General features: G+C 49.5%; 1 protein-coding gene across 3 annotated transcripts in view; it reads right to left on the bottom strand.

The window, feature by feature from the left end:
• The window catches only part of LOC127665159 (protein patched homolog 1), a 65,973-nt gene extending 44,982 nt beyond the window's left edge, over nt 1-20,991 (bottom strand). The window contains exons 1-2 of one of the 3 annotated variants that reach the window (XM_052157589.1): nt 20,894-20,991; nt 11,469-11,661 (exon numbers count right to left, since the gene is read on the bottom strand). In XM_052157589.1, the coding sequence (XP_052013549.1) occupies nt 11,469-11,661; nt 20,894-20,896 (196 nt within the window). In that variant the 5' untranslated portion in view covers nt 20,897-20,991. Of the gene's footprint in view, nt 1-10,876; nt 10,939-11,468; nt 11,662-13,213; nt 13,519-20,893 lie in introns of those variants that run through there. The other 2 variants (XM_052157591.1, XM_052157590.1) reach the window with 2 other exon arrangements.
• Between the last annotated feature and the right edge of the window lie 849 nt (nt 20,992-21,840).

Here is a 21,840-nt window from a genome sequence, read left to right as displayed (position 1 = left end):
CAGAGAGGGCCAAAAGATGCACTCTGCTAAAATGAAGAACTGCAGAGCTATTGGCGCTGATTCATGTCTAAATTGGGAGAAGAAAAAAAAGAATCAGTAGTAACGTTGGTAGTAAACCGGCTGAAAAGTCTGGGTGAGGTCTAGTGACTCTCTCCATCCACCTCTCTTATGAGGGAAGCGGCACCGCTTAAAGGCTGGGGACCTTTTATTTCTTTCTCATCTTGAGTGTATGAAAAATGCTAGAATCAGACAGATGAAAGTGTACCGGTCCCTCCTGAAAGGACAACCACACAAAACCACGCTGAAAGCAAAATACATCCACTCCCTCACTCACCCACCTACCCACACACAGCTTGGAGAGCTGAAGGCAGGTAGTGAATGTGCCGGCACCCACCAGAGCACTGGGCAGGCATCCATGCCCTGCCCCGCCTCCACGCCACAGACTAGCAGCTTGCAGTGCCATCTGTTACCAGCCTCACCAGGGCTGCTTCCTCTGAATGGCTCTCCCTGAGACCAACCCACTCGCCCTGTCAGATGCAATCAAGGTCAGCCCAGCACTCTGCCACCAGGCCTGCTGCCTGCAAAGCAGCTCCCAAGACAACCCTATAGCTGTAGGTGGCCCCTTCTTCATGGGTGTATGTGTTCTCACCCAAAGCAAACTACAGTGTATTCCTGACTTCCTAAACAGCCCAGCAAGATACATCCTGTTTTCGTTACCATGTGCTTACCACCCTCTGAAGTGCCCCAAGACAGGAAGAACATCACCTCACCTGAATGCACTACAAATCAAGTCCGATCATTCTGTAGAAAAGCAAGCACTAAGGAAGGAGGTCCAATTCTTCCAGGCAGTAGAGCCTGAATCTAACATTGGTAATTATGTTAAGGTCTGAGGTCTTAATTTTAAAAAATAAAAAGGGCTGCCTGGCATGGTGCTGCATACCTTTAAATACTGACACTTGGGAGGCAGAAGCGGGACAAATCTCTGTGAGTATAAGGCTAGCCTGGTCTACAAAGCAAGTTCCAGGTCAGCCAGGGCACACAGTATGACACTTGTCTCAAAAAATCTAAGTAAGAAAAGGGACTGAAGTGTCATCCAGCAATATGACTGCCTAGCAATGTGACTGCCTAGCATACACAACGATAAGCCTGGTGGCTCCTGTGAGTAGGAGGTTCAAAGTCACCCACTGCTGCTCTTTCTCAATGAAATAAAAACAGAAGAAAGCAACAAAACCCAAGTATTTGCCAGCTGCCCATGGCTGTGGCATGACACCAACCCCAAGTCCCATCTTAGTGATTCTGATGTGTGTCTGTCGGTCCTCTGAAAGCCCGTATCTAGCCACTTTCCCATGAGCAAGCATGCAAGAGAGACAGTGCAGGCAAACTCCCTGGCCTCTGGGAATCCCAGCACTGGCCTTCCCTGTGCATCCGTGCAGGGACACATGCAGCACTGGGGGCCACTTTCATGATTTTGTTGCTGCCAGGATTAGCTGGATTAGGGGCCAGTACATAAGGACCCCCTGGTGTCAGGAGGAAGTTTCATCACCGGGTCAGCATGGTGTGTGAACTATATTCTGTCAACACTACCAGTGCCTTCAGCCACCAACCAAAAAAGTGGGGGAGGGAAGAACAGAGGAAAATATTCTTTGAGTGGGGAATGTATAAACACCCCAACTGCATTCCCCAACAGATTTCAACGTGTGAGCGGTTCAAGGCTGTCCTTTCAAACAAGGACCCTATTTGTTTTTTCTATTTTATCTGTGAAGAATTTATGGGTCTGACAGTGATTACAGATAGAAAAGGAAACGCTATACTGCCCACAGGAGGGTAAACTAAACACACACACACACACACACACACACACACACACACACAGAGAGAGAGAGAGAGAGAGAGAGAGAGAGAGAGAGAGAGAGAGAGAGAGAGAAACCTTTCCCTCTAACCAGACTAAACAGTTTGGGCAGAGGGAAATGAAAACTTGTCCTTTGGTCAAAGCTCAAAAGTCCAAGTCCCTTTTCCTAAAGAGGAAAACAGTACCCCAACCAGTAGGGAATTCTCCCCCACACTTAACGTGAAGGAAAACAATGTGGGTAAGAAGATAGAGCAGGGAATGAGGGAACAACCACAAAACCACAACTTTCAACTCCTTTTATAGCTGAGCTCAGCACCTAAAATTCTTCCAGAAAACCCTCAGGTCCATCTCCCCACCTATCCCAGTCCTTAGCCCACTCATGAAGACCTGCTTGAGGTAAGTATCATTTGTGGAGAAAGTCATGGGATTTCTGCTAGTATGTACAAGCATGTGCGTGCGTGTGCAACGTTACAGGACAGTCCTTCTCGCACAGAACCGAGCTGTTCCATCAAAGCACTATCTGTTATATTTCTGTCTTTCTCTTCTGTTTGGCGTATTCACCAAGGACAGAAAAGGAGGTAAGCTTTGGCGGCCCTGACCTGCAGCTGGGACACAATACTTTCGCACAGCCCTGCCGACCCCTGACATAAATTTTACTCCGCAGCTGGCACTTACACACTCAACATTACCATATGTATGGCTGCGCCTTGCTAATTATGCTAATCACCTGTCTAACTCGCTGCTGCGAAAAATGGTTGTATTTAGCAGTCCAGTGCTTACCAATGCAGCTTACTGTGTGGCTGAAATGTACATTCAGACGGCCCTGAATGGCAAGATTTTTCCACGTTGCTGGCTACATTCAGGGCTCAGAAAAATTTATTCAAGTCAACTGGTTTCGGCCCGCAACAAAAAAGTTACGAGAAAAAAGTGAGTGTGTTCTTGCCCTAACATTCTGGATCTGCTTGCAAGCAAAATGATAAATCAATTGGTATGGGGAACAAAAAGGGAGAGAGCTTTCTTTGGGGAGCCCATGTGAAACTGTAGCCTATTTAAAAAAAAAAGAAGAAGAAGAAGAAAGAAGGGAAAAAAGGGGTCATCCTATCCCCCAAATCTCTAGAGAGTGCAACCAACAGATATTTACTCCTAATCCAGAGCCTCTTGAATTGCAAGTGTGGGTTTCAATTGAACAAGGTATCAGACATACTTTTCCCTGGACCATATACAGATTAAAAATGAGTGAAGCATACTTGACATCTTTTTAACGTAATACTGTTTCAGGAACACACTGAGAAGAAGCAGGTGAGAAGAAAATAACCTCATAGGCAGCAACAAAAAAGTATTTCGGTATTTTCTTCTTCCTTAGAATATTTAAAAGGAGGCATGCATGATGTTTAACTATTCTGTGAAGGTTTCTTGTTTCCCACTAAAGGAGAAAAGAAACTGGAGTGTGGGAGAGAGAGGTGGGGGTGGGGAAGACTGGCAGACTGGGAGTGGGGGGTGGTAAGGGAGGGAAAGGCAGGGAGTCAAGAAGCCTCTATTTTCTGTAATCTCAAATTTCCTGTTTTTACTATTACCATTTCTTAAAGGAGCGCTTCCAGAGCATGCTATGGATGGATTTCTTAAATCAGGAAAATATTAGAGCAGTTATTTTAACAATCGCCAAAATCCGATTTTCTCCTAACTCACAAAACATGTTCCTGCCCCCACCCCCCTTAACTGTGAGCCTGGTTCTTCTGAAGACAGCTGAGTACAAGTTCTGTGGTCTCTCTAGATCTTCCAATCTTAACTGTCTGCAGCACTGTAAAAGCACACCTTTAGTGGACAGTAGCTGTGGAGGTGCCCAGTTACCTCCCCTCTTGGCATTTTGCAGTATCTTGACTTCCCTCTAGAAAGCAGACTGATAAGCCATGCATCCTGCAAGGTATCCTGAGCCACCTCCCATTGCTATATCACAGCAGCCTTGTGATAAATCTTGAACTTAAACCAAGATGAACCAACCCAGCAGGCTTTCTCTGACACTGCAGGAGGTCCAGAGGAGAGCTGGCCTCTTAGTCTAGCTTCCCCTCACCTTTCAATTTAAGAGCAGATGGCAAAAATGATGTCCACAACTTAACTTCTTGGAGGACACAGCTTTCTTCTTACTCATTCCCAACCCCATACTCAACCCCCCTTTTTCTTTTGGAGGGGAAAATACTGGCAGGACTAGAACTCATAGTTTTGGGAATGCTAGCAAGTACTGTAATACTGAGTCACATCTCCAGCCTCCTGTACAAGAGGCAAGTTGCTTCTCTATGGCATCTAAACACAGGTGGCTGTTAATTTGTCTTTCAAGGTGTTAATTTATCTGGGTTTTAGACTTCCAAATCTTGATTGTGCAGCCCCTAACTCAAGCAGAATCACTGTGCTCAGTGCTCAGACAGCCCAAGGGCCTGCTCTGCTCCTCTGGGTCTCCTGCTTTTCTTAAGTAGGAGATGGACCACCCTGCCTCATGGCACAGAGCAATGTTTACATTGCAATCCTTGACTATGTAATACATCTGGCATTTTTGGGCAGGATCCCTGAGCTAGTAGCCAGAAGCCCTTAAGCACACTGACTGAAAGCCCATTTCCAGTTTCTTTTGCTTTCTTCTATCCATGTCTCATCAAGAGCTGGAAACCATCTCAGCTGCTAAACAGAGTAGATTTACAGCTGCTTCTTTTCATTTATCCCAACAAGAGGAATATAAAGCACGTACTGTGACGTGCATGGGGATCCGCTTCTTCACTGGCCTCACTTCTACATGGGGGCCCACAGGTATGTGGTCCCCCATGTGGGGACCCACCTCCACATTGGGACTATTCAAGCCAATTCACACCTGGACTTCAGGATTACAAGTAAGATCCTGCCTTCTCATATTAAATCCCTCCAACAAAGTCGTCTTTCATTAGCAGGTACCTGACTGTCAACCAAGAAATGGTTTCCCTAACACAAGGCAACTGTTTTGCCAACTATGCTCTAAACTCCAATTAAATCCCAACACCTCCCCTCCCGGGGAAAGGGATGGTATGCAACTTTCTGGACAATAGGCTCCTGCACACCTGCCAAAATTCAGGCAGTCTCTCAATGGCAACATTTTACTGTCTAGGAAGGCTAATTTTTTTCTGCTACATCTACTTAGATGCTGATAGTAGAAGAAAAATTAATACTATGTAACACAAAGGAAATATCGGTCTAATATAAAAGGATCCACAATCTGATTCAAAAGAGAGAAACACTGTAAGGTGCCCAAATCCAGAGACTGGAAGAAGAACAAGAACCAGGGTAATCCTAATTGTATCTGTGCTTCATAAAATGTTCCCACTGAGAATATTCCAAGAGCTTCCTCCTTCTGTCCATGCTGAACTGCCTTTCCCAGAAGGACCTTTGACCTCTGGGATGTCAACAGAGACCTCATGAGGATGAAACATCTAAGGCTATGGGGTCAGCCAAAGTTGGACAGGAAAATCAGTCCTCTCCTATCTCTATCCAAGCTCCTGTTCCCACTGGCTCTGGTGGGTGTTCCACTTAGAGAAAGGTTGAAGTGAGGAGCCTGGGTGGGATGTTACCATGTGTCTCACTTAGGATGTGTCCCTAACATCCTATGCCACAAGAAGGACAGGGGTTAAAACTTACTTCATATACTCTAGCCATTTTATATGTACAGGAAGACATACATGTCCATAGGTCCTGAAGTTACCTTATAAAAAGTTACTTGGAAGGTTGCAAAAATGTGAAGAATCCTCAAACAGGAAAAGCAATGCTTCTGCTCATCAGAACCCAATAGACTGTTCCATGGAGCCCACCATAACCAGAGTGCATGATGGCTCTGCAGCTAATGTCTCTCACCCCACTGCACAAAAGAACACATCTACTAATTCCTTCCTAACTGACTAGACAGAGACCTTTTCATATTTGACCCACTTCGGAAGAAATGAACAGTTTAAGAGTGAATGGGTAAAAGCAAGGGGGTTAACGGTAGGTGACAAAAGATAGGAAGAAAGAGAAAGCAATCTGTCAGGAGCCTGTAGTAGTCACTGGAAGTAATAGTACAATATGAGAATACTAGGGATATAGTGATTTTTACAGATAATCTCCTCACACACACACCCCAATTGTCAAAACAGTATTGCCAAGAGGTAAAAGACTTTCATGCAAAATGGCTTCTACAAATTCTGGCTTCCTTCAAAATAACTGTAAAATGTTATCGTATTTAAAAGCCCTGGCACATCACCTTCTGAGCTCAGTATTCAGGCTCATTCTCAGGCACTCACTGTGTGGGAGGCAGCCACAAGAAGCCCCTGTCTGCATGCACAAGCCTCTCTTCAGAATTTGGAACCCCCTCTTTACCCTCCAGCTAGAAGTTAAGCAAGAGTGAGTAAGTACCACCTCATCCCTAGAGGATGGGGACCCAGGGGGTTACAGGAAGGTCAGCATTGAAGGAGAAATCCAAATGAAATATAAACATGGTATTGTGGAAAGCAGACCACTCTCCCTAGCTCTCCAGCCAGCATTAATGTTAGCATCAGCTGTGGTGCATAACCTAAACACACGGACCAGGCAGCTCATACATCTGGAAGCTGTCATCTCCTGGAAGCTCCAAGCGGAGCTGGAAGTATCTGAAACAGTCCATGGTCCAAATTGGCTTATGACAGATCAAGAATGGTGGGCAGCCTGGGGATAGGCTCAGAGCCCACCAACTGCCCTGTGTGTGGGATACCTGAGCCATCTGCTTTTTTTTTTTTTCAGTTGGTGGGTTTTACTCATCTCTAAGTGCAAAAGGAATATCAACAGTTTGCTGGTTCCTCTCCTGTGTGCGCATTTGCTCTTGTTCATCAAACTGCAGAGACACACAGAGTAGTACCTTTGAAGACCCAATTAGACCTGCAAAGGCCAGGTCTTCTACCCAGTCATTCATCATTCAACTCAGCTGTTGTCAAATGGAACATGTAGCAATGAGTGGGGATGCTATCCTTTCTGCTGGCACCTTGTTAGTAGAGTCCAAGGGCTCTCTCTGCTGGGCACCCTCTAGGGTGCACAGCCCCTGACAGTGGAGGATTATCCAGATCCAACTGGCAAGAGTGCCAAGGCTGAGCAAATGAAGGATGGTGAATCTAACTGTGCGAAGTACACAGAAAGCACACAGTACAGACCTAAGGGCATGACTACCCATCAAGTCAGTATTTTTTTTTTAAGTAGAATCTTCCATTTCTCTTTAATAAATTCTCATCCTCCTCCCAGATACTGCCTTAAAGCCCTTAACAACCAAACACCAAGGCAATATGGAGTCATTTCAAGGTTGTTGCCCTTTTCAGAGAAGGAGGCCAGGGGCCGCCTAAGCTTTTATCTCTGGGGGAGATAAATGAAGATCCTGTCACAGGAGTACCTAGACAACAAACTTGTGACAGAGAGCTGGGGGTGGGGTGGGAGGAGGGGAACACGAAAAGAAAAACTGATTGAGTATAGGAGGACATATCTGCCAAAAGAAAGAAACACCACTGGAAAAAATGGGCAAGGTTTAAAATAAACAAACAAGCAAACAAACAAACCAGTTCCCTGAGAAGCAAATGCAAGTACTTCTGCTATCAGGAGGGGTACCAGAACCACAACACCTTGCAAGAGCCTGCATGCCCCAGCCACTCACCATGGCACACACACCCCTTTATAGACCTTCCAAGCTACCAGATGCCCACCCCCCACTTCATTCACCCCATCACTGGAAGGTGAACAGCAAGTTATTTTTTGAGCCTTTGCCCATCCTGTTTTTTCTGCCTAGAATGTCCCTCACCTCCACCTTCCCAAGCCTAGGGCCATCCTGGAAGCCTTCACTGATTTCCCCAACACCCTGGCAACTAACTACCTTGTCCACAGACTGTCATCAGCATTTTTCAGGACTTTTGGGCAGTGCCTGGTGCAGAGTAGGCGCAGAGAACCCACACTGACCAAATACTTCTACTTGGAAATAACCATTCATGCTTTTATGTTTCTGGTGCCACCATGTGCCCACCAACACCAGGGTCTTTATCAAACCTTTTTTGTCCCTTCACAAGTAAGCTTCTGTTGACATCTGTGCCTTGCAAAAGAATACATCCTAAGACTCAGGGAGTTGTTAACTCACAGATAATGGTCAGTTTCTTGAAAGGCAATCATTATAACAACATCTTAACATAACAGAAAAAAGTTATCACTTATGCATGCATGGGAGGTGTGTGTTTGTGATGGGGGGGGGGGGAAGGAAAATAAATTCTTCCTGTGGTGAATGGGTTCTGTGGTGAATGGATTCATAAGCTACATTTCTTCAGGATGTTAAACTGTGAAAAGGCAGCAAGGCCAGGATATGGATACCAAGGTGGTTAATTTTGTGGCTATATTAAAAATATTTTGGCAGATAAAATACACCCAGTAAGGTTGTGTGCAGACACACATACACCAGCACAGAGGTAACTCATCACAGGTCATTTTCTTTAATGACAGGAGAAATATCAAACTTTCCGAACTGTCCCTTGGAAATGTCCCAGCTTCCCTTTTCTCTTAAACTCTCTTTCCTTTCTTCTCTGGCTTAACTAGGGACATGTAAGACTCTCCTTGCCTGGTTTGTGTGTACAGCAAGCTCCCTGTTCCTGTAATCACACCCAGAATCTGAAGAGAGCATCCTATAACAGATGACAGTGATAAAAGAATGTATCCAAGAGACTAAAGCAAAGAGAAATCAGGAACCTAAGCTTGGGCCTGCTGCTCATTTTAGTTCACTGACCACCACAACCATCAGACATTTATTCCCGAAAGCAGACTCACAGCGTTCTGACTGCTGACATGAACACTAAATTTGATACCACATCAGATGCTCTCCTCGACAAGCTTACTGACATTTATGAAACTTGCTTCTTGCAAAGATGAGAATGAATGAATGAATGAATGAGGCCAAGATATTGTTGGACTAAATGACCTAAATCAATGGAAAACAAAATGGACGTGGAGTGTTGGGCAGTGGTGGCTCACGCCTTTAATCCCAGCACTTGGGAGGCAGAGACAGGATTTCTGAGTCCGAGGCCAGCCTGGTCTACAGAGTGAGTTCCAGGACAGCCAGGGCTACACAGAGAAACTCTGTCTCGAAAAATAAAAAATAAACAAAAACAAAAACAAAAAAAAGATAAAATAAAAAATTTAAAAAAATGGACATGAAGTGACATGCAGACCACACTCCTAGTTATCATCTGATTCTCATTTGAAGAAAGAGACACCTGTTATATGAAATATTATATATGTATACGATCATGTCAAGAAAATTAAGTAATGGGTATTTTATTGACTTGTAAGGCAAAGTGCTAGGCCTGAGAACCAATAAGCCATACTAAAATGGCAATCCAGAAAGGAGCAAACCCTCTGAGCTTAGCCAGAGTTGAGATGTAGCTCAGAGGAGGAGGGTTTGCCTAGCATGATGGTGCCCTAGGTTCCATAGCTATACTAGTAGGGGGGAAAAATCAAGATGCCAAAAGCAGGCCAGGGGCATCTGAACATCCTTTACTTAGCCAGGTGGAGTCTCTCCCTAAGTCTCTTGTCATTCTTGTTTTGTTTTGGTTTTTGGGGGGTTTTTTTTGTATTTGTTTTTTTTCGAGATAGGGTTTCTCTGTATAGCCCTGGCTGTCCTGGAACTCACTCTGTAGACCAGGCTGGCCTCGAACTCGGAAATCCACCTGCCTCTGCCTCCCAGAGTGCTGGGATTATAGGCGTGCTGTTAAAAATCTATGGAAGCAGCTTCTCCAACTACTAAAAACAAAAATGATGGCCTTCATTCTCATCCCCCTGGAAAAAGCCAACTGTGGAGCCACTAGCTCAATTTCTACTCTACAGCCTTGCTGGTCAGTTTCTGTGCCTAGGACCTTAGGTTCTGGTGGTTAATGTCCCTTTCCAGGCCCTTGCAGGGGGTGGCCTGTTCCTGCTGCAACACTCTCTTGCTTCCTGTCTCTCTAGTAACCCTGCCTGCTTCAAGACATCTACTAAGGCCTCTTTTCCTCCTAATTTAACTTTCATGAACCAGTTCAAGTGTGAACCTGACTCAGTGAAAATGCATTGAGTTCCTATAGTCTGAAGCACAGGGCACTGTGCAATGTCTCCATCACAGTGCCTACCACAGGGTCAGGAACACTATAGATACTAAGGAAATTTGTTGCTAGGGACATAGTCAGTGCTCAATAAAACTATTCTCTGAACTACCAACGACAAGGAAGCAAAGTGGAGTAAATTACCTAATGGAATCAATCCAAAAGTCACTTGTATTCATTAACCAAGCTACTTAAGGCTGGAATGTGCTCTGGTTTTAACAATTAGGATTATTATTTTGTCACTTTCCAACTAAATACTCCACCACTAGTTTTGCAAAACACTGAAAGCAAAGGTAACATAATATTCTGGAAGGTTAGTTTCCAAAAGCATCCTGAAACTGGTTACCTAGGGAATTAACTCTGGTTTCCAAATTCTGTCCTGGGTGGCTTGCAGTAGGCATGCACCAGATATTTGGGGTTGAAACATCTGCCCAACTACTCTGATACCCAAAGCAGTGTTAACCAAAAGCTAAAATGTTTTCAAACAAGGGTTTGGAACTTTTCAAAGAGATAACTGAGAAACTAACAAAGAACGAAGGAAAAAGAAAACCTAAAATCACAAAGAGCGTAAAAGCTCCCACTGTGGTGAGATCTGGGTGGGGGAAAATGGAAAAACTATTTTTAACTTACAAGTCCTTTTATAAAGCACCCCCTTCCAAATCGAGGCACTTGGATAAAACACTCACACACACACACACACCAGAGGGAAGCTCCCGTGGCCCCTCCCATCACACTTGCTTTCTTTTAAAATACACACACTTCTTGCAAGTCTAACAAATGCAACCACCCCCAAGAATAATTCCATTTAAAAAGCCCCCCACCCGCGAGAAAACATTAATCTACTCTACAACATGCGTTACAGTTTGTGCTTTACTATTTTTTTCAACTACACCCCCCCCCCCTTTGGTACCTTGAGACAAATGTTTTTTTCCCCCAGAGTTGAAAGCAGTCCAAAAACAGGACCACACACGCGGCCGCCTCCGCAGGCCCGCGAGGCGCCCGCCCCCCTGCTCGCCCCGGGGGCGCGCACACTCCCTGCAGCCAGAGGGGTGGCCTTGCCCTCCACCCCCCCCTCCTTTCTCTGCAGACACAGTGGGTGGGTGGGGGGTGGGGGGAAAGAAGCCGAGCCTAGGCGCCCGGATCAGAGAGGCCTTTCCCGGGCCCCGCTGCCGGGCCAAAGCCAGGCAGGCAGCTGTGGCGGGCCTAGGGGACCACCCCCACGGCCCAGCGGAGTGGTCCGTCCCGCGCAGGGCCCCTGCGCCCCCGCCACTCTCTCCCACCACACCTAGCAAAGCAAAGCGCCCCGAGTAGATTACAGCGCGGCCTTTGTCGGGCGGGCCTGGCTGCTGGCCAGCCATGCAAACAATAAACAGTCGCCCCTGGTGCGGGCAAGGGCTTCGTTGGCTACAAGGAGGCTCTAGGTGCTTGCTGGCAAATATCTTCATCAAACGCAGTAAAGGGAAGGAAGACGAAGGACGCGCTAGCGGCGCCGGGTCGCTTACCTTCCACCCACAGCTCTTCCACGTTGGTCTCAAGATTAGCTGCCTTTAATCCCACAGCGAAGGCCCCAAATATAAGGAGACCAACAACCAAAAACTTGCCGCAGTTCTTTTGAATGTAACAACCCAGTTTAAATAAGAGTCTCTGAAACTTCGCTCTCAGCCACAGCGGTGCTTTCCGGCCAGTAGCCTTCCCCTGGGGACGAAGCAGAAGGGAGGAGTGAACTCCGGGCAATCGTTGTCCTCCGCACACCCGCCCGGGGATCCCCTCCGGACAGCAGTGTGGGGCGTGGGCGCCTGCGGCGCAGTGACTCTCCCTCAGACTGGAACCAGGACCTTCCAGAGGGAACCCTGGGGGCGTGGGGACCTTGGTTGTAAATCAGTGAGACTGCAGGGTAGGAAATGCACTCTAGGGACCAGGGGGCGCCCCAACGCGTGGCCTGAGCACCGGTCTTGAATGAAACTTGGGGTGTTGGGGAAAAGGCTAACAGAGAAGCCGCCAACAGCAGCCATGGTTTAGTACCAGGGTCCTGGAGCGAAGGCCTGAGTGATCCTAGGGGAGAAGTCCAACACTAAAGAACCTCCAGGAAACATTCCCCCTTCCCCCTAAGTCCTGCTCCAGCCTGTGGCCTCCTCTAGTGCCCTGGAGGCCGAGTGAAGGGCGCAAGCGCACTTAGGGATAGTATACAGCGACCGTGGCCCATCTGGCCCCGGACTGGTGGCTATAAGCGAGGTCCACGTGGTGAGAGCCCCGCAGCCAAAGCTCGGTCCACACACTTTTCCACAGCCTAGGGAGACACCGCGGGAGCACAGTTAGGAAGTGCGGCAGCCATCTACAACTTACACTATTTGTGCTCGGAAGAGGGCGGCCACAAGGATTTTTCCCTCCTCTCCCACTCCCTCCTGGTGGACTCTTTTAAAAGAGCCGAGTACACAGGGAAGAGGCCCAGGCCGGCGCCGGCGGGGGTCCTGGCTGAGCGCAGGCTGCTCTCGGGGCGGCGGGGCCCGGGTGCTAGCCAGGGCCCCTGCGGGCCCCAGGCTAGGTGCTCGCCTTCCCCGGATTCCACACATTTCAGCCAGCCTCGTAAACACAATGAACCCGGCCGTTCCGCACACCCGAACCGAAGATTTAAGGTGGCAACTTGTTTACAACTGCCCCTTTCCCCGGCAGGCTGGGAGAAGAGGCGGCCCAAGGCTAGGAAGAGAGGGGACGTCCTCTCCCGAGAATAATTTTTAAGGGAGCAGAGATTTCAAGCTCAACCAAAGCAGAACCGGCTGCCAAAAAAGGAAACCACCTTTACTTTGGCTCCCTCCCCTCTGTCTCTCTCCGCCTCTCTCTACTCCGCCTCCCCCTCAAAGAGGTTAAGAAATGTGGCAACGCTGAACTTTAGGCTGCATCCGTGGGCAGGGGCGCGGGAGAAGGGCTCTGGGGCCGCCCTGGAGGTGGTCCACTCAGGATGGTTTCCAAAGCTCCGGAAAAGGCACACCAGGGAGGGTGTGTGTGCGCGCGCGCGCGCGCACACACACACACACACACACACACACACACACACACGCACGCACGCACCCCTCCACCCCCTGCGGACCTCAGACAGCCCTTTCCTCCTAAGTCCGGAGGGAGGGTTTGAAATTTTCAACCTTCACTTGTCTGCTGCTTTCTCAGGAGGGTGTGTGTGTGTCTGTGTGGCAGGGATCCCAAGGAGGAAGAAGAGGGAAAAGTGAAGAGGGAGGAGGGGACAGAAGTGCACCTTGGAAATCTGCTCCAGAGCGAAGGCGGCGTCGCAGTAGCTGGGCCGGTGCAGATAGTCCCGGTCTGGCACGGCGCGGTGCGGTCCACCGGTCCTTCTGCGCCTCCAGCCGCCGGCCTGCCTGCCCAGGGCCCCGGCGGCGTTACCAGCCGAGGCCATGTTCCCGCCGCCGCCGCCGCGGGCTCCGGGCGCGCCTGGGCGCTCGGCTCGCGAGGACGCTGGTGGCCGCCGGGGACTCCGACTCCGGGTGACAGACCCGCTGCTGCCGCTCACACGGCGGGCGCTGCGGGTGTTGCGGCCGTGGCCGCTGCCGGGGACTCAGACCCTGTGCCTTCCATTGCCACATTGCGCGTGAGTCCCGAGGTCTTTGCGGCCGCCGCTGCCCACATCCAGCTCGCGGGAAGGCGAGAGCCGGCGCTTCCAGGGCGCGCCTCGAGGTCCCCAAGTCCCCCCCAGACGTCCCCGCCCCGCGCCGCGACCACTTCACGGCAGAAGGCGCGCGCAGACCCCTGCCGCTCGCGCCGGCTCCCTCGGCGCCCGCTGCGGGCGACGCGACGGTGCCCGGCGGGTCTCAGCGATGCCGGGCCGGGGCTGCCGCTGCTGCTGCTGCTGGTGCTGCTGCGGCTGCGGCTGCGGCTGGAGTTGGCGGTGGCGGCTTCTGAAGCGGTTGCTCGTTCTCGGGCTGCTGGGTTCGTGGTGGCTGCTCGGTCCCGGACTCAGCTTTCTTGTTCTCCTCACCGACCCGCTGGACCATTCTGCCCCCGCGCCGCGCGCCTCTCTCGCTACCGGGACCTGGAGACTCCGCTCTGTGTGTGTGCAGCGGGCAGCGGCCGCAGCAGCTCCTTGACTCAATAGATGAGATGGAAGAAGAAAAAAAAGAACTCTCTCCATTTGGAGAAAGAGGAGGAGGAGGGGAGGGGGTGGAGGGGGAGAGAGCGAGCGAAAGAGAAAAAGGCTGGAACTCCCGCCCCCGGGGCTGTCAGATGGCTTGGGTTTCTGCGACGCGATTGGCTCTTGGAGGGCAGAAATTACTCAGCAAACATGACTATTATTAGCTGCTTAGCAACAGCTCACCAAAGTAGAGAGACCACCCAGGTAGGCAACCCCCGTGTGTGCATCCCAGGCTGGGGGGGGGGGGCGCTCGCTCTGCGCCAACCTTCTCGCATGCAATACTTCCATTAAGGAATGCTCCCCCCTCCTTTCTTTCTTATTTCTTTTCTTTTCAACAGTGTCTTCTTTTTTGAGACGCCTTTTGCAAGCAAGCGCGCACACACAAACACACACATACACACGGACACACACACACAGGAGCATTTGCCTCGCAACAGACACGGGGGATATGTAATTTTTTTTTAAGCGCTTAAACAATTTCTGAGATTCCTCAAAGAAAACCCTTTTAGAGGCACTTTGGCCTCAAGCTGCAGCAAATACTGGGAGGTCCGGCTTGAATTCCCAGGCCTGCACCAATAATGACAGGGTGGTGGATAGTGCGCCAGTGTGTGCCAATTTTTTTCCTCCTCTTTTCTTTTATAACCAAAGGCAAGACTTAGATTCTCGCAGGGAACAACGCCTCGTTTTAAGATAAACAAAATGTAAGTTAAAGAAGCGAGCAAGGATGTTGGGAAAAGCCACCCCTTTTTAAAACCCTTCTCACTCCCCTAGCACTCCCCCCACACACAGCACAGTCCAATTTGAAAACGTCTATAAGGAGAAGCCAGACAAGTCTGCTTTTTTATTTGAATATTTAATATATAAAAAGACGCGAATCTTTTCAGCATGCCAGAGAATTGGAAATGAGAGATTTCCTGATTAAATGGAGTTTGTCTGGACCCCCATTAATTAATCACATTCTTAAAGTCAGTTTTAAGTTTTTATTTTAATAAAGCTCGATACGCATCCTGTAACATTTAATAGCGTGACATAGAAGAGAATAAAGGCTTTGATGTGGAATTTATTTTTAACAAATTGTTCATAGATCACTAAGATTTGTCCTGATGTGTCCAGTGTCACCAAGACATTCAGGGGATTCACAACAACAAGAAAAATGCGACGTCGGGGGAGGGGCCAGCAACAAATTAAACTATCTATACAACTACGCTCTTAAAGAAAAAAAATAATAATACTTAAGAAAACACATTCCATTCTCCAATAAGTTTGAAGTTCCTCCTCCCTGCAGTAGACACCAGACCCAGAAACAGGGATTCTGCTATGTCCTTTTATTTTTCTTTTCTGACTTGAACTGCAGAGGGAACGGGAGTAGTGAGGAGCCAAATGAACCCGTGAAATGGGGCAGTGTGGCTTTAAGATGCACACGGTGTGTGTTCATTGAAAAAAAAAAAAAAAGGAAGAAGAAAGAAAAGGAAAGAAAGAAACCCAGATGGAGGGAAAGGGGGAGAAGCGGGGGGAAAAGGCGGAGCCTGCTCCACCACGTGATCCGGACCAAGAGGCCCAAGCGCGCGCCCGCGTTAGTGCACGTCCGTGCCCGCGCGTCCCAGTCTTCCGCCTGCTCGTGATGCGGGCGCACAGGTAACAGGGTCCGCGCGCGAGGCCTCCACGCCCCAGCCCTCATCACAGTACGCACAATCTTCCCGGGGGGCAGTATGCGCGCCCTACCGCCGCGGACAGACGTGCCGGACACGCCGTAGTACATTCCTGAAGGCGGCCCGGCCCCCTCGCGTTGCCCAATGAACGCGCGGCCTCTCCGCTGCCGACCAATGGCTGCGTTCCGGCCTTCCATTCAGCGGCGCCGGCTGCGGTTAGACAGGGGCCGCGCAGGGGCGCACGGCCACCGGCGGAGCACACGGCTCCTGGGGCCGAGGGTGGGGAATGAGGTCTCCCCCACCCCCATCGCGTTGCAGTCCATCGCTGCCCATTCCGCCTCCCCTTTAGCCTTGTCTCCTTCCGGACTTCCCTAGGACGCCTTGCTGTCCTGAATCCCAAACCCGCAGAATTCGTGCGGTTCCTGAAGTGGGGTAATCAATCTGAGGGAACAGAGACCAAGTATATGCATTTGGAGGTGCTCACAGGATAGGGAAGAGGACCTGGGTGCCGGGCCAGCGCGGAAATTTAAAACTCCTAACACCAAGGAACACATGATTTTTCCAATGACTGACTTTCACAAGAACTGAAAAATCCTAAAAAGGCATGCAGGGCGAGAGGAAAGACACTACCTTAACAGCGAGTAACGTGCTGGAAGCAGCGCTGTTAAGACTCTGATAAATAGATTGGTTATCAGCATAAAGTGGAAAGAAGTAGACTACTGCTATTTAAGTGTTCACATTTCGTACTCTTGGAAATTGGGCTGTTTTTCGAAATTTGAGGGTGAGATTCCGAGTTCAAAGGTCAGACTGTTTTTTTTTTTATTTCAAGCTGGCTGTATGTATGGCAAGGTAACCACATGGCTCTATAAAAGTTGTCTTTTCAAATTCCTTACAATATTTTACTCTTAACCATGTACTGGCTTTCCCCTTCCAGGTTTTTACTTCTTTGGTTGCATATGTTTGGATTCTAGAATGAAACTGTAGCCTAGCTATGCAAAGCCTCTTCCACTCGGGCGCTTTTCCCTCGGTTTGACTTAATTCTTAAACGTTTTGAACATGGAACCCCGAGGTTTGCAGCGCTCTGCGACCCCTCGCCCGCTGTTTGATAGGTTAACTTTTCAGCATCCCAGACAATGGTCCTGACCTGTAAACTCTACCCGTAGGTTTCAGGACGCAATCCCCAGGCTCTCTCTAACAAGCGCTATCTTAATCTCCCCAGCCCCCACCCGCCGCTTCCCCTGTGGTCTGCTTTTTTCATAGAGATGAATTACTTTGGGGATCTAATTGGCCTTGTTTCTGTAACGTTTTAAGAAAGGGAAGAGGAGCCAGTCTAAAAAGGCTGCTCGACTTGGGTGGTCAGGGCCGAGGCTGCCCCCAATTTGCCTCATTGCTGATGCATGTGAGTGTGACATTCCCAGCGATAATGTTGTTCCTAATCAATCTACCCTTATTTACATTTGTAAGCTTTGTCGGCTTTAATATGCATGCCCTGTGCAGGGGACCGCTGAGCCACACCGGGTTTGTTAACTTCCAGCTAACTGCAAGGATTCCACAGACCTGAGAGGCAGAGTCTCTTTGGAGGAGACAGGCCTGCTAAGGTGTCTGGCAGCACAATCCCTCTGAGGGTCTTTCTGCCTGGTGGTTCCCCAAATAATGGAGAGCTTAGGACCTTGACCAGAAGGAGTTGCCAGTCTCTGTGAAGCCAGAGCTGAGTGACCATCCCCTCTTCCAACTCAAGTTCAACTGAAAACATAAACTATCATTTTTCTCCTCATCATGATCCAGGATAGATTCCTTCAATGCTCTGGATTCCCTCACTGTCTGCTCCTTTCTCTGTTCCAGTGCTTCAGATATCCACAGCCCTACCACACACATCTCAAAAATGACATCAGATTGTCCAAGTGCTAGGATGATACTTGAGATAAAACATCTGTCCTTTGAGTTGGGATGTTTCAATGGTTTGAAATGATGAGTGCCAGACATGTTGAGGTTTAACTTTTCACTGGCTTCTCAGAACTTTAAGGGTCTTTAAGATCCATTATCATGTAGCTTGATTCTGCAGCATATAGGAGTAAAGATGTTCCAGAGCCATTTGACCCTAGGCTTAGTCATAATTACCCCCCACACACACTAAGTTCAATGGCCTTTTGGAAAATCAAAGAGTTACAAATATGGCACTAAATCCTACAGTATTGTTATTACAAGCAAGGAATGCCGAGAGGAAGTGGGTGTGGTGCTTTGTGTATGGATGTTAAAAAGGTAGGAGAAAGAGGGTGGGGGGATTTGTGTTCTATGTATGGATGAGTAGCCCAGGATACAGGACAGGAGTGATAGGATAGGGCCTGGGCAGCTAAGGCAGCTTGGCCAGTCGGCCATCATCTTACCCCCATTTTCTTCATAGAGACCAATGTCTTATTTGCTCACTGGCAGCCTGTGTATTTATACAGACGTGCAAGGCGATGACAGAAAATGAGCCTTAAAAGGTTTCAGGGAGTAGGTAAGGAAAGATCCAGAAACACAAGCATGTAAAACCATTGGGCTTGACTCCCCTCATGTCGCTCTACCCCCAGTTTCCTGTCCTTACTAAAACACCCCCCACTCCCACCCCCCCACCCCCGGCCCCAGGATGAAGGAAGGGGAACTGCCCTAGCCAACTTGTCAAAATAATGCTGCTAATTACCTCTGATCTCCTTTAATGGGAAGCTGCTCCCAACTCCACAGAGGAGTAAATGAGAGGTCCACAGCACAGACCCAGGAGCTTACAGTGAGCTGGGGGGTGGGGAGGGTAGCCAAGAGGAGGTGCTCTGCAGAAGGTCCCAGAAATGCCTGCGTCAATCACTGCAGGTTTAAATACTTGAAGAATTAGCTTTATGCAGTACCAAAGGCTACTGATACTCTTTTGCTAAGAATGTCATCAACTGCAGAGCCTTCAATGAACTTGTCAGAAAGATCACTATGGACCCCTATACCGAGTCTCCACCCCTCTTCTCTAAATATATCCTCATTGTTGCACTATAACTGATAGAGATGTGTTCTTGAAACACTCAAACCCCAGGCACTTCTCCCCTCCATACCTCTCCGTATCTAATATATCTGTATGTACTCTGCTCTGCTCTTACTGTGGAAAAAAAAAAAAGCACACAGTGCATTTCAATGTTCCCTGTCTTTGGGTCCTGGGTGAAAAAGAGGCTGAGCAACATGACCCTTTTGACCCACTGCTGGAGCAAATTTATTAGAGATATAGGCATGAGAAATGAAAGGGAAGTAAAACAATTCTAGCTTATTGTGTGTCTTTCTTTCATACTCCTAATCCGGTTTACACATCACGCCTACATGTCTCAATGGGGCATTATACACTGTGGCAGAGGCTGTTGAAAATAAAAGGTATGTGTATGGGGGGGCAGAAGAGGGAAGGTGGGTATTTTAATCCATATTTATCTTACAAATTTCTTATCTGTAGACAATCGAAAGCAATCTGTTAAATAGTCTCTTTTCACAAAACAGTTCCAAATGGTGCTAACTCCCATTCAAACAGCTTGTCAGATTATGACAAAAATCTATAACCAGAAATTAGATACATGTTTTACAATGAGTTTAAAAATAAAGCTAAGACTCAGATTTGAGAAGTGATGTATTAAGATGGTAGGGTCTATTGGTGTCGCCTTAGTTCAACATTTTAATTTTAAAAGATCATGGACTCAAAGGCATTTTATTGCCTGGTAGAAGGATGCTGGGTGACAACTGGAACACACACATTCACAATTGAAAGGCCCTTGTTTTACAACACAGGGCACAATGCACCTGAGGCAACAATGTATTCTGAAGAACCACCCAGAAATAATAAGTTACAGTAACAAAGGATGACACCAAAAAGCATTGTCTTGCTTTGTGAAGGCAACTAATTGCATGTTGAAGTAGTGGAGCCAAGAAGAAGAAGGAAAAAAATCTGAACACACACAGAAGGATGAAAAATGACTATTGTAGTGCACGACCTCAGTGGTCCAATTATTAACTATTTAGAGGCACTCACAAGACCTCAGCAATCCAATTATTAACTATTTAGGGGCACCCAGTAAGGGTCTCAATTATTTCTGCCTAGTGCCGAGGGAGGAAGGATAAAAAGAAAAGATAATCATCTCACCCTGGTCCAAGACAACACCGGTCTCTGGTGTCATTTCTGGACAAGACTCCTTATGGTGGTTCTTATGAGACAAATACTGACATCAGAAACACACTAAGCATTTTAAACGTGGACTTCAATACATGAAGACAGACATACCACATATCACCGAAAGCAATCTTTGGGAGCAGGAGGGTCCCTGTGTTGGGACCAACTCATTCCATGAGGGTCTGGGTCAGTGAGACCCACTGTGAGGCTCCCCTGAGGCCCCACACAGCGCTCTGGGCATTGCGCCACCCGCCCACCTCTTTAATGGGTGGCAGGCACCAGAGTGCCCTATTCCGTAGGCGCAGGAGTCAGCACACACCCCTCTCCTCTACCCAAGCGTGGCGGTGAACTCAAAGCGCCCTTGGCCTCTTTTCTCCCCACCAACCGCAGCAGGGAGGAGTCCGCGCCTTTGAGAAGGCGCATCTCTCCATCTAGGTGTTGCGTTCAGCCAGGTGTCTGTGCATGCCACTGCCATCTCTCTCTGTGTGGGTGCGTGGGTCCCCTCCAGCTGGCGTCCCCTGCGCCCAGAAAAGCGTCTGCAGCGCGCGCGCACCCTTAAGCAGCCCCCTGCCCTCCCTAACCCCCACCCCCACCCCCGGCGCTGTCACTCTCGCCACTAGCCCTTCCATCAGCCGCGCTGCCTATGCCGGCCAGGCAGTAGCCACCACCCGGCTCAAAGAGCGGAAGCCAAGGTGGCGACCCTTTCAAGCGTGCAAATGGGATCCCAGGCGACGCCCTCCGTGGGAAATCCCCCCCGGAGCTGTTCCCCAAGCGCGCCACAGCCGGCTTTCCTCCCTGCCGAGTCGGCTTAAGGGCAGGGGTCCCGGCGTGAGAATCGCAAGCGAGCGTGTGGACACGGTCCCCGATCCTGCACCCCGGAGCCTCATCCACCCCGTCGCCCGCCCTCCTCGCCGGCCCGGGCGTTGGGTCAGGGCTAGGCGAGGGGCGTCCCCGGAGACACGGCGCACTCACCATAGCCGGCCTCAGCCCCTGGCCGGAGCGCAGCTGCGGATGGCGCGGACGCTGGCCGTGAGGTTCACATCAATTCCTTTTATTAATTTCCCGGGGCCCCCCTTGGCTGGTGCTGCGTGGCTCTCTCTTCTCCCTGTCTCTCTTCTTCTCCCCCAGGCCCTGTCGCCGCAGGTCTCTTTGTCTGCCTGTCGCCTTCTCTTTCCCCCCGTCTTCGTCTTCGTCTTCTCCTCCTCCTCCTCCTCCTCCTCCTCCGTCTTTACAAAAGGAACGGAAAGTGTAAAAACCCCAGCGCGCGGGGCCGCCGCAGGCTTTCGGCGGAGTGCGGCGCGGACTCACAATTACAAGCCTGTTTCTATTAAGCAGGTCCATGGCCCTCGGCGTGGGTGGTCTGCCGCGCCATAGGCAGGACCTGTCAGGGTCACGTGACGGATCCGAAAACTTTACCCCTTTACAATAAACCCAAGGAAGGCAAAGTAAACTGGAGGAACGTGCTATCAGCGCAGCCCTCCAGGGTAAACAGGCTGCCCTCCCAGTCGTCCTGGGAGGCGCCAAGCCTCGCGAGCCCTAGCGAGCTCTGGCCGCCCCCTGAGCGCCCCCCGCGGCTGCAGTGCGGGGGGTCCCTGGGGCCCTCGCGGTCGCCAGCCGGCGCTCCCCTCTCAGAGTGGCTGCCTTCCTTTTGGCGGTGGTTCCAGAACCCTGGTTTGGGGAGGAGGGTGTGCTGAGCGAGCGAGGAAGTGAGTTTTAGCATCTTCCGCAGCCTCTAAGGAGGTAGGGGCGCGCCAAGGGCTTCCAAAAGACAGTACCTTAGCCTTCCCCAGCTCTCTTTGCCAGGACTCCCTGAGAGGCTGTCAGTGATCCAGTTAATAATCTCCAGGCCCACAGCAGGGTCCTGGGCTTATTATCACAGAGGTTTCCTTGGAAAGGAGACCTATTTGAGTATTGAATTT

The sequence above is a fragment of the Apodemus sylvaticus genome, chromosome 14 (genome assembly GCF_947179515.1).
Source record: "Apodemus sylvaticus chromosome 14, mApoSyl1.1, whole genome shotgun sequence".
Lineage (NCBI taxonomy): Eukaryota > Metazoa > Chordata > Mammalia > Rodentia > Muridae > Apodemus > Apodemus sylvaticus.
Note: the sequence above shows the minus strand (reverse complement) of the source record. Positions and strands in the feature narration are given on the sequence as shown.